Below are 13432 nucleotides of genomic sequence, written 5' to 3' on the forward strand. Positions count from 1 at the left end.
GCACAAGCTCTTGGGATACATAAACCCATAAATACATGGGGTTAATCAGGAGGAACCACACAGCTGACAATTCAGCGCTGGAAGCTGCTAGATCCCCTGACAGCCCAGGGGCACGGAGAGACGGTTCAATAACAGCAGAAGGTCTCTCTGGGCAGAGATGCAGGTGGCCCCGTGTCAATAAATGGTTAATAGGGCAATTAGCAACTGCTGCACAACCTCTTGGGACACCCAAAACTTTCAGTGATAAAAACCACAAGAGTGGTTCACCATTGATGGGTGTAACAGGGGATGCTGGGAAATGTAGTCCGTTGCTGAAGATAGATTTTGATAGTATTAAGATACATAGTTAAGCCTGTTGGGAGTTTTAGTTCAAAAGACGCCTTTTCTGCAGCAACTACCTTGTTCTGGGGTGAGGGGAGATTTAGTTCAACAACATCCTAAGGCTCACAGGGCGGCCATATCTCTGCCTAACTGGTATTTGGTATTTCAACAGCAACTGAGAGGCTATTGGCTGCACAACACCTCTATAAAGTGGGGTTCTTACCATTGTTCCCTATACACCCCCCCATTTTCCTACCAGTACCTTCTGCTTCCTGGGGCCCCAATATGTGCCATTGTCAGGGGGGTCAGTTACCCATGTTTGCACCCCTCAGGCTTTCAGCAAATGAAATAGTAACACTCCTCTCTGGGAATGCTGGGATATGTAGTCCAACAAAATATGCCAACTATCCCTGCTCTGGAGCAGATGAAATCAATTATCAACTGTCAACGAGATGAAGATGCCTTTGCAGCAATGATTGATTTTCAGCTAATGGGGGATTATGGGAGATGTAGTTTTACGTTTCCTTTAGTTGCTCAGCCCTAATGCACAGCTAATACCCGGCTGAGCCTTTTATGAATAAGATTAAAATGAAATATTTGACTACTTGTCGGTGCTCTATACCCTGCAGAGCCAACAGCTGGGCTGGTGGAGGGTTCTGGGAGTTGTAGTTCACATTTCCTCTAGCTACTCAGCCTTAATGCACAGCTAATACCCGACTAAGCCTTTTTAGGAATAAAGTTAAAAAGAAATATTTTACTACTTGTTGGTGCTTTATACCCTGCGGAGCCAACAGCTGGGCTAGTGGAGGGTTCTGGGAATTGTAGTTCACATTCTCTTTAGTTGCTCAGCCCTAATGGATAACTAGTTGAGCCTTTTAGGAATAAGATTACATTAAAATAGTTTACTGCTTGTCGGTGCTCTACACCCTGCCCAACTGGGCTGGTGGAGGGTTCTGGGAGTTGTAGTTCACATTTCTTATGTTGCTCAGACCTAATGCACAGCTAATACCCGGCTGAGCCTTTTTAGGAATAGGATTGAAATGAAATATTTGTCGGTGCTCTACACCCTGTGGAGCCAACAACTGGGCTGGTGGAGGGTTCTGGGAGTTGTAGTTTACATTTCCTTTAGTCACTCAGACCTAATGTACAGCTAATATCCGGCTGAGCCTTTTTAGGAATAGGATTAAAATGAAATATTTTACTGCCTGTCAGTGTTGGGCTGGTGGAGGGTTCTGGGAGTTGTAGTTCACATTCCCTTTAGTCGCTCAGCCCTAATGCACAGCTAATACCCCTTTTTAGGAATGAGATTGAAATGAAATATTTTACTGCTTGTCGGTGCTCTGTACCCTGTGGAGCCGACAGTTGGGCTGGTGGAGGGTTCTGGGAGTTGTAGTTTAACAATAGCAGAGATTGAATATTCCTGCTCTACAGTAAATAGCGTTCCTCTAGTTCTATACCCACATATATCCATTCTGTTGCTGGGTGGGAATGTGGGTCATGTAGCTGAGTGCGACCCTCCGGCTGCGCTAAAGCCGCTGTCCAGGTTCTGAATGGAGCCCAGCGATCCCTAATGTGTAGTAGACGGAGCTCCGAGCAGATCCTCCCACCGACTGCAGCCAGTGAGGCGCTTCAGCACCCCGGTCAGCTCCCTGCGCCCAGAGGGACAAAGACGCAGCCGGCGGAGAGAGGAGGAGACGCACCATCTGCCGTTCCTGCCCGACATTTATCAATGGGAAGAGCCCCCATCGCCCGGACTGGGTCCCTTTCTCCCCAGTGAGAGTGCAGGCGGATCCCCCCCCCCCCCCCAACTCCCACCCCCGGCGGCGGGGAGGAGAGAGTTAAATCGATAAACCACGTAAGCGCTTGCTCTGCCTCTTCTGCGCTTAAGCTGCAACAACAGATCGCAGCGGCGGGCGTCCCTTTTCCATTTGGATCGCATGTTGTGATTTTTTTTTCCTGCGATTGTTTTTTTTTAAAGCCCAGGATTACAAGGCAAGAGGGGGGGCTGGAAGGTGGTCTTTGTATCCCATCAGAACCCCATCTCCTGGACCTTGCTGTTCCCCCCCGACCCCGCCGGAGCCAGGCAAGATGTTGGACCCGTCTTCCAGCGAGGAGGAATCGGACGAGGTTGTGGAGGAGCCTGAAATCAAGGAGGGTCAGGCCCCGACCACCGGGACTCGCCTTTCCCCTAGTCGGACCAGCGACAGCTCTGGGGGGCTCCAACCCAGCAGTCGGAGCAGCAGCGTCCGGCCCTCCAGCCCCAGCCCGTCGGTGGTGAGTGAGAAGGAGAAGGAAGAGCTGGAGAGGCTGCAGAAGGAGGAAGAGGAGAGGAAGAGGAAGCTTCAGCTCTATGTGTTTGTGATGAGGTGCATCGCCTACCCCTTCAATGCCAAGCAGCCCACCGACATGGCCAGGAGGCAGCAGAAGGTAAAGGGGGCACAACCGGGGGGGGCACTGACATGTGTGAGGCCTGGGAAGCCCCTTGCAGTGTATGAGAGAAGCTTAGGGCCTCATTCATTGGGATAAGGAGGAGCTCTCCAACCTACTGTTGCTGAACTACAACTCCCAGCTTTCCCCACTCACCGTGTGCAGGTCTGCATTGGGCCTGTGTCATTGGGATAAGGAGGTAGACTCCAACAGTATGCCTCTGAACAGCTCCACCTAGCATCCTCTGGCTTTCTAGGAATGCTGGGAGTTGTAGTTCAGCTGGATTCAAGTTGTCTATCGCAGTTGTCTTACGCTTGATCAGACGCCAGCCCAACGCAAGTGGGGAAAGAAAGGATAACTTTGCCCCTAATGGGTTTATCTGGCATAGGCCCAGCTGCTGCGGCACCTCTTGGCAAAGGGTTTCCATGGACAAGAGCAGCGACAAATACATTTATATTTATCCCTATAGGATGACGCTATAATGGTTTGCTGTGACCAATTGGGGGGGGCTAGGGACTACAGAGCTTGGCTTTGGGTGACCCCTCTGGCGCAGAGTATATGCTGGCGCTCAATGAGTTAAGGTGTTCCACTCAATTAGTAGCCAAAGAGGCTTCTCAGATCACACAAGATTACCTAATGTGGCTCTTTAAAGCCCCTTGCAGGGGGCCAGATGTCTAACAATAGCCCTGGGGAGGTCAGACTTGCATCATGGGAGAAAGCAGCAGTGTTTCCTATTGGGGAGGGCAGGGTCACGGTAAGTCCTACAGGAGGGGGGCTAAAGCCAAGTCTGCAGTGCTGCTCCCAGCGGCCTCAGTCCATCGGGGGGTTAATGCCTACCCTTGTATATAGGAGGCCACTGGGGTATTGATTTTAAAAGCCTCTTGGGGGGCTCATGTTGGGGCAGGATAAATCAATAGGAACTGCAGAATCCCAGCATCTGTTCCTTCTCATAACCCATAGGCGTCTCCAGGCTGGCACCCATGCAGCAGCGCCACCTACAGGCAACCTTCCAAGGAGTTCTGCTTGAGATGGTTCCATTACTAAGGAATCTCCGTGTATATAGGAATGGGGTAACAGGGTAGATAACTAGGCTTTGGGGGGGGGGGGGGGGGGTGTAATAATATCCCTATGAATCATTCAATCCTATTCATTCTATCCTATTCCTGATTCCATTTGTTTAGTGATGGGATCAATGTCATCTCAAGTGCACCCAGTATAGACAGTGATAAATCAGCCGCGCTCAGATCAGGAATAAGGTCAGCAGTGCATTATCGTCTTGCACTTCTGGGGGGGTTAACTGTAATCCTTCCAGCCATGATGGCAAGTAAAGGGTTATGTTACGTCCCATAAGTCCTACAGTCTCTGAAAGTGCTTTTGCACTGGGAGAAGCTGGCATGGAGCCTAATAACGCATCAGAGATTTGCCCTGGTATTGAGCGCAGGGGGGGGCTTTTATTGCAAAGTGGCATTAGAAGCCCCCACTAAGTCTTTGAAGTCTATTTTATGACACTAACTGAGCTTATGGAATGAATTAATGATGAAAGAAACAAAAAAATCACAGGGTTGGTTGTATGGTTGGGCATTCGGACCCAAAGGAGGTGGTTTGGGGGTGGTCTACAGTCTAGAGAGGGGCATACAGGATTAAAACAACCCCCCCAGCATCTGAGCAACCTTTAACCCTATGTTGAAGAATTGTAAATCCCAGCATTCTTTATGAGCTCTTGGGGGGGGGGTGAGATTTGTAGTCCAGGTTGGAAGTCCAACGTGGGGAATGGCCATGCAGCTACTGCCGGATTCAAGGAGAAAGTATAAGGACACTGTGGCAGCAGTGGGATTAACAGAGCATGGACTTCTGCCAGCAGGGCAGTGATTGGCTGTTAGATAGGAATATAGTAGCTGAGGTGGAAAAAAGAAACATCAGGTTCAAACCTGCACTGGATTTGTGCTTAACCTATAGGGAAGCCTGGTTGTTTAAACCTGTAATGGTGTAATAAATGGGGTAATATGGCATAAATGGGGGCAGAACAACTTACTTGGGAGCCGGTAGGGGCTTATTAATCAATAAGGGTTTTAAATAGACCCGTGCCGTTACCCTTAGCTGCCAGTAAGTTCCCTGCTTTCATCTTCTAATTTGTAGTAGACTCATTAAAACTAATTGGTTGCTATAGGTAACCGGGATGATGCAATGTAGCACCTACGTTGGTAAATGAGCCCCTCGGAGTGAAACCTGAGATGGCTCACAATAGGGGTTATTTACTACACGTAGGGTTATTTACTACACAGTGCAAAAAACCTGTTACCCATGAATACAGCTGTACCTGAGCTCAGCAGCAATGTATTCATGAGGGGCAGTCACAAAGGTACCAGGTGGTAAGAACAGGGGCTGCTGTGCCCAATGGGGTTGTGATTGGCACCTTTGGGACGAGGTGTAGGTGCCCCCAGAGCACCGACACGGGTTATTTAACACTCTTGCACAGGACTTTACTTACCCTTTAAATCATATTGCAGTTGTTGCAGTACTGGGGCTGTGGGAGTTGTAGTTCAAAAACACCTGTGTCCCTTCTGTGAGCCTAGTTGATCTTTTGGTTAATATCTTATTCTATGTATGTACCATTATAGATATAAATCTCCATTCATGAATATGGGGGGGGGGGGGGACAAGGGCCCCCCCTGCTGAAACGCTGCCATTCCCCATAATGAATCAGAGCGCAGCGGCAGTTATTCGGAGCAATCGGCACTGCTGCGTTTCGCCATGAAAAGATTTAATGCAGGGTGACCAGTGGCTCAGTCCCATCAATTGCTTGGCCAGAAGCTGCTCGGAGAGCCCTGTGAATGGGCCCCAAATGCACCATTAGGATAAGGCGCTATGATTAGGCCCCTTCTTAATGGCTCTCATCATTCTCTTTATTAAAAATCTCAGCTCCTAAAAGGCAGTGGTGATTTGTGGCTGCCTCTCCGGAGATGCTGATTGGCTGTCACAGGGGATATTGGGCTGCGCAGGATTCCGAGGGCAGATAGAAAGTGTCGGTTTGTGCTGGATGTGACGGTTGCAAGGTGACAGTTTGACGGCTTTTTGTCTTGGGGGGGGGGGTAAATTATAAGGAATTATATCTCCTTCACTCTTATCCTTTTTATACAGACAGTGAGCATTGGGCTGGGGGGGGGGGGGGGGGGGGGGGGGCAGCTGCCCAGAACCACAGGTTGGATAGAATCATCAAGGGGAAGTTCAACCTCAAATATTTTGTATGTTTTTCAGCTTTCCTATTCTGCAACTTTCCAGCTTGGAACTTAAAAGTGTGATCTGGCTGTCGGGGTCGCTGACCCCAGCAACAACAAAAAAATCATTTTTATTATTCTTTATCTTTCTTTTCAGACCCTATCCCATTCGTATTCCATTGTGACTAGCTGCTAGGACAATTAGGTCCTAGCAACCTGATAGCCATTGAAACGCCAAGCTGCCCATAGAAGAGGAGATATCAGATGGAATAATTAGCAGCTGTTTTTTTCTTTCGGTTCCCCTTAGTCTTTATGAAGATGGTACGGACTCAGCTTGTAGTTTTATTGTTTCATAAACTGCCATTGAATCTTGGGCCGGCAGAAAGCTTCTTTGTCTCTTCCCATAGCCCTCCCATTGTGTTGCTGTATGACTTGCAAAAAATCCAGAAGGCAGCTTTGCCTTGTGGCCCCCAGGGAGCTGTACCTCTAGCCATAGGGGGTGTACTAATCCAGTTAAGCAGAAACAGCCCATAAGGTGGCCATACAGGGAAGATTTGCTTGTCTGGCGAGGTTGCCAAGTGAGCAGATCTTCTCCTGATTTGCCTACCTCAATGAGCCGGTGCGGCCCCCCATCTGACAAAAAAATCAAACCTTGCCGATCAAGATTTGGCCAATTTTTGGGCAGATATCGGTTGGGGTGGCCTGTCAGAGGGCAGATAAGCTGCCGAATTAGCCTGAAGGACCCAAATCGCCAACTGAAATCTACCCGTGTATGGGCACCTTTAGGCCGATAGATTAGGATAACACAAGTTACTTAGAAGTTCTATGATCTGTTTTAAAGTGTGTTTGATCTTGTGCTTTTATATAGTCATGGAACGCCTCAATGACTTATATACCTTTATATTTTGTAATAGGGGGTATGAAAGTCACTATATAATTTACAGTAGGGGGTACATTATCCCTTATAATACATGAGTGATACTCAGAGTTCCCTGTATAACTCAGCCTGCAGCCTTGTGCCTTTATATGGGCACAGAACCCCTCAGTGACTGCTAATATCCTTATCATTTACAGTAGGGGGTACATTATCCCTTATAATACATGAGTGATACTCAGAGTTCCCTGTATAACTCAGCCTGCAGCCTTGTGCCTTTATATGGGCACAGAACCCCTCAGTGACTGCTAATATCCTTATCATTTACAGTAGGGGGTACAGTATCCCTTATAATACATGAGTGATACTCAGAGTTCCCTGTATAACTCAGCCTGCAGCCTTGTGCCTTTATACGGGCACAGAACCCCTCAGTGACTGCTAATATCCTTATCATTTACAGTAGGGGGTACATTATCCCTTATAATACATGAGTGATACTCAGAGTTCCCTGTATAACTCAGCCTGCAGCCTTGTGCCTTTATATGGGGGGCACAGAACCCCTCAGTGACTGCTAATATCCTTATCATTTACAGTAGGGGGTACATTATCCCTTATAATACATGAGTGATACTCAGAGTTCCCTGTATAACTCAGCCTGCAGCCTTGTGCCTTTATATGGGGGGCACAGAACCCCTCAGTGACTGCTAATATCCTTATCATTTACAGTAGGGGGTACATTATTCCTTATAATACATGAGTGATACTCAGAGTTCCCTGTATAACTCAGCCTGCAGCCTTGTGCCTTTATATGGGCACAGAACCCCTCAGTGACTGCTAATATCCTTATCATTTACAGTAGGGGGTACATTATCCCTTATAATACATGAGTGATACTCAGAGTTCCCTGTATAACTCAGCCTGCAGCCTTGTGCTCTCCCAGGATAATGCCTTCGTATGTTATCTCTATGGATGGGCTTATGATGTTATCCATTGTCCTTGACAAAATACAATAATAATCTGACAGAGTGGATTCACATTTTGGGACAGGCCTTTTAGAGATGGCTGAGCTGGGGGGCACAGAAAGCTCAGCTAGGACAAAATGATTATTTGCCCTGTATACACTTGGAAGCCCCCCCTGAAGGTCAGTTACAGAGAGGATGGGGCTGAGCAATGATACGACGCACTATGGTGTCCTTGGTGCCGAATAACTGATCCAGCTTTTCTGTAACCTTGCGCTCAGCTACAGAGTCCCCTGACTGACTGCTGGGCCTTATGGGGGGATGCGAAAGGGATATTACAGGTATGGGATCCATTATCCGTAAACCCGTTATCCAGAAAGCTCCGAATTATGGAAAGCCTGTCTCCCATTGACTCCATTTTAATCAAATAATTCTGATTTTTAAAATGTATTACCCTTTTCTCTGTAATAATAAAACAGTACCTGTACTTGATCCCAACTAAGATATAATTACCCCTTATTGGGGGCAGAACAGCCCTATTGGGTTTATTTAATGGTTAAATGATTCCCTTTTCTCTGTAATAATAAAACAGTACCTGTACTTGATCCCAACTAAGATATAATTACCCCTTATTGGGGCAGAACAGCCCTATTGGGTTTATTTAATGGTTAAATGATTCCCTTTTCTCTGTAATAATAAAACAGTACCTGTACCTATTGGGGCAGAACAATCCTATTGGGTTTAATTAATGTTTTATTGAGTTTTTAGTAGACTTAAGGTATGGAGATCCAAATTACGGAAACATCCCTTATCCGGAATACAATTGGTCCCAAGCATTCTGGATAATGGGTCCTATACCTGTATAACATTGGGCTCTGATGAAGGATTAGTAACGGGACACAAAGATACTTTCCTGTGAGTCGGTTTGTTAGTGACATTGGTTTTTCCCGCAGTAGAACAGCTTTAAGCTCTCTCACCAATAACCTTCGATAGACCCCCATTGATTATATAAATACAATTATTATTATTATTACTATTATTATTTTGTATTGAGGTCCTCTTTTTGTATTCATATTCCAGTCTCTCATTATAACCACTCCCAAGTTGCTAAGGTCCTAGAGCCTAGCAACCATATTGCTGCTGAAATTCCCAAACTGGAGAGCTGCTAAGTAAAAAGTGAAATAATAAAAAAAACTAAAAAATAAATGAAGACCAATTGCAAATCGTCCCAGAATACTGGTCTCTATATCATACTAAAAGTATGATAGGATAGGGTGCTGGGGTGGGGGGGTCCAAAGAAGCTTCCTTCCAGCATAGCGGTCTTTGCCCCTGAGAGCCCGGCCAAGGGTTGCCCTATTGCCCTAATGCCCCTCTGTTACTTTATAAGGGGGTTTGTCAGCGGAAGGAGATGCACATTTATTTTTATCTTTTCTAGAGGTGATGGAGTCCCAGTAAGTGGCAACCCGCGGCGCGGAGAATCTGTCACTTGTGCTTCACCGTAATTACGTCCAATTGGGCTCCTCAGCCTGACAGCCAGTAGGAAGCAGAGGCTGCTGTTTTCTTCCCATTTGCTAATTTATTTATATTTTCCCCATGTCGAGGTCTGAGATAGGAATCCTCATGAATTCCTCTATATTCTCTGGATTCTCATCCGTCTAGTAAACGAGTTTATGCAGCCAACTTCTAAATCCTTAGGCCCTGCCTACTTTTTGGCCACTCCCCCATTGCCGTACACCTGCTTAATATCACAACCACATATTTTAATCTTGATATATTATCAAAGTTGCCGTGGAAAGAGGACGTGGGAGGAGGGAATGGGGTCAGGTGACAAAAGATCACTCCTTCCTTCCTCCTGTCCTGGATCAATGATTGGCTGGGGGGCGGTTCTATTGCCACGGGGACAGCCGGGGACAGCTTTCCAAGATGGGAACATTAGCTGGGGACAATTTTCCTAAGGGACCGGTTTGGGAAAGGTGGGCCTTGTAGTTTGTGAGATGGATCTGGTGGGAGGTGGACGAGAGCTTTTATTAGGGGAGATCAAGAGCTCCGAAGAGTTATTTTACCTGGGACAGCGGAGAATGAAGAGGTTTTTACCCACCCTCCCTTAGCTTGGTGGGGGGGGGGGGGGGGTAATTCTGGCACATCTATGGGTGCTTGGCGGCCCTAAGGGTGGAGACTAAGGTGAATGCATAGAAAGGGAATACAAGGGATAGGCCAGGATAGAAACCCTAGTAGGTGGGTGCCTAGTCGCAGGTTTAGCATTGGGTGTGGTGATATGGCGTTGAGGTTAAACTATGTTAAAGGGGAACTCCACTTACTGTAATAATCTGGTTTGGAACAGTTCCCTAAGCCCCGCCCCATGTTCACCTGCTGATTGGCTGACTACTTTGTGACTCAAATAAACTGTAACAGTAGCCTCCCCTCAGCCTTCAGCCTGCCTCCTCCCAATCCCACAATTCCCTGCTGCACACGTGATGTCAATAAGGAAAGGAACATCACACTGCAATGCATTGTGGGTTATGTAGTTCCTGCATGCTGACTGTAAGCTGTGGGGAAGTTTTTACAATTTGTAACATCAGGGTTTTAGTCCCTCCTCCCCTGCCGGGATTTCAAATGATGCAGAAAGAGAAGCACTGTTTTGCAGCTGGATTTCAGCATGTAAACATGATATTTATGGCACCAGTGGTTGCTATGTAGGGTTGTTACTGAATAGGACACTCATTTCCTACTAGAAATCTGATTTTTTTATTTGCAAAATAAATAAATTTTTTTGAATTCTTTGCTCAGTGGAAATCACAGTCAAAGGCTGATGCCTTAGGGACGCCAGATCCAGCCCATTGCCCAAGGTCACAAGGAGATGAGACGGGACAGGATCCCAAGGCCCCATGTGGATGTGTATGCAGCTCAGCATTGGGGCTCAATTGCCTAATTTATCTTGGAATAATACATGGCTGCTCGCGGCAAGGCCAAAATCTGCATCAATATTACAGCCGTGACCCTGTCATACGTGATCGGCTCAACACTGATATTTGCTGAGGGCCGTGCTGTTCCCACATACAGGAACCTTGTTCTCCAGTGCTGTGTTTAGATCTGTGCATTTAACCCCCTCTTGTACATAATAAGGATCTTAGAAATCAGAGAGGGGATCCAGAACCTTATTAAAAAAAATGTCAGAGCTTCCAGTATACGTTCATTTTTAACTGGAAGGAGGTTCAGACTGGCATCATTGGCCCCTTTTAGAAGCCAATAATGCCATGTATTATAAGGGATAATGTACCCCCTACTGTAAATGATAAGGATATTAGCAGTCACTGAGGGGTTCTGTGCCCATATAAAGGCACAAGGCTGCAGGCTGAGTTATACAGGGAACTCTGAGTATCACTCATGTATTATAAGGGATAATGTACCCCCTACTGTAAATGATAAGGATATTAGCAGTCACTGAGGGGTTCTGTGCCCCCCATATAAAGGCACAAGGCTGCAGGCTGAGTTATACAGGGAACTCTGAGTATCACTCATGTATTATAAGGGATAATGTACCCCCTACTGTAAATGATAAGGATATTAGCAGTCACTGAGGGGTTCTGTGCCCCCCATATAAAGGCACAAGGCTGCAGGCTGAGTTATACAGGGAACTCTGAGTATCACTCATGTATTATAAGGGATAATGTACCCCCTACTGTAAATGATAAGGATATTAGCAGTCACTGAGGGGTTCTGTGCCCATATAAAGGCACAAGGCTGCAGGCTGAGTTATACAGGGAACTCTGAGTATCACTCATGTATTATAAGGGATAATGTACCCCCTACTGTAAATGATAAGGATATTGGCAGTCACTGAGGGGTTCTGTGCCCATATAAAGGCACAAGGCTGCAGGCTGAGTTATACAGGGAACTCTGAGTATCACTCATGTATTATAAGGGATAATGTACCCCCTACTGTAAATGATAAGGATATTGGCAGTCACTGAGGGGTTCTGTGCCCATATAAAGGCACAAGGCTGCAGGCTGAGTTATACAGGGAACTCTGAGTATCACTCATGTATTATAAGGGATAATGTACCCCCTACTGTAAATGATAAGGATATTAGCAGTCACTGAGGGGTTCTGTGCCCATATAAAGGCACAAGGCTGCAGGCTGAGTTATACAGGGAACTCTGAGTATCACTCATGTATTATAAGGGATAATGTACCCCCTACTGTAAATGATAAGGATATTAGCAGTCGCTGAAGAGTTCCATGGCACAAGTAAGCTGCCTCTTTAAATTCTGCTATAAACCATTTATTTTTCTGTACTCTAGTAATGGTAGGTTGAAGGAGGACACCCAGGCAGATGAAATGGTTACACAATGTACAAACTTAGCTTGGAAACCCAGCAGCTGAGTAGGAACTCTGGTATGAGCAATCTGGCCGGGGATAATGGAGACGGATCCAAATCCTGCAATTACCGTGCCTGTCTGTGCGACGATCCTGCCTTTGAAATCCATGATAGGATTTTGAGTCTGACTAATATTACTTTAATTGTGTATATATTCCTGCTATATAATATATATATATATATTGCTCATGTTTACCAGCTAAGCATTTCCTTTGGTTCTGTAAATGAGCGGTTACAGGGTTTGTTCTGCAGATTGGGCCGCTCCATGTGTTTGTACAGAATATCAACCTCCCATCTGCTTATTGTCAGCCCCAGCGGGTTAGACTAGGAGTCCTGCTAATTTTGCTTCAGACAAGCAAATGTGGAAATTTTTTAACATATATATAAATATTTATATATATATAGGCCTGTAATATTAATAGGATCCATTTTAGAGGAGAGCTGAGAGATTTTACTGTTTGTATAAATAGATAATTGTTCTTTGCTTCTTAAAGTGCTATATTAAAGGTGTAGTTCCCCTTTAAATGAACCTTTAGTATAACACAGAGAGTGTTATTCTGAGACAATTTGCAATTGATCTTAATTTTGTTATTATTTTGAGTTACTTAGATTTATATTCAGCAGCTCTACAGTTTGGAATTTCAGCAGCTATGTGGTTGCCAGGGTCCAAATTCACTCACACTTTACTGCTGCGCTGCAAGTTGGAGTGATATCCCCCCCCCTCACCCCCAGCAGCCGATCAGCAGAACGATGGGAAGGGAGCAAGATAGCAGCTCCCAGTAGGTATCAGAATAGCACTCAATAGTAAGAAATCCAAGTCCGGCTTGGGACTCCTCCAGTTACATGGGAGTAGGAGAAACAATAGGTTAGCTGAAAGCAGTTCTAATGTGTAGCGCTGGCTGAAAGCTCAGACTCAGGCACACTTTACTGCTGCGCTGCAAGTTGGAGTGATATCCCCCCCCTCACCCCCAGCAGCCGATCAGCAGAACAATGGGAAGGGAGCAAGATAGCAGCTCCCAGTAGGTATCAGAATAGCACTCAATAGTAAGAAATCCAAGTCCGGCTTGGGACTCCTCCAGTTACATGGGAGTAGGAGAAACAATAGGTTAGCTGAAAGCAGTTCTAATGTGTAGCGCTGGCTGAAAGCTCAGACTCAGGCACACTTTACTGCTGCGCTGCAAGTTGGAGTGATATCCCCCCCTCCCCCCCAGCAGCTGATCAGCAGAACAATGGGAAGGGAGCAAGATAGCAGCTCCCA

The 13432-nt window shown here is 46.2% G+C and overlaps 1 protein-coding gene across 27 annotated transcripts in view; it reads left to right on the plus strand.

The window, feature by feature from the left end:
* The first annotated feature begins 1808 nt into the window (after positions 1 to 1808).
* The window catches only part of cadps (Ca2+ dependent secretion activator), a 314914-nt gene continuing 303290 nt past the window's right edge, over positions 1809 to 13432 (plus strand). For 7 of the 27 annotated variants that reach the window (XM_012960441.3, XM_012960437.3, XM_012960430.3 and 4 more), the window contains exon 1: positions 1816 to 2748. In XM_012960441.3, coding sequence (XP_012815895.1) covers positions 2410 to 2748 — 339 coding nt within the window. In that variant the 5' untranslated portion in view covers positions 1816 to 2409. 27 annotated transcript variants of the gene reach the window in all.

This window comes from Xenopus tropicalis, chromosome 4 (assembly GCF_000004195.4).
Source record: "Xenopus tropicalis strain Nigerian chromosome 4, UCB_Xtro_10.0, whole genome shotgun sequence".
Classification (NCBI taxonomy): Eukaryota; Metazoa; Chordata; class Amphibia; order Anura; family Pipidae; genus Xenopus; species Xenopus tropicalis.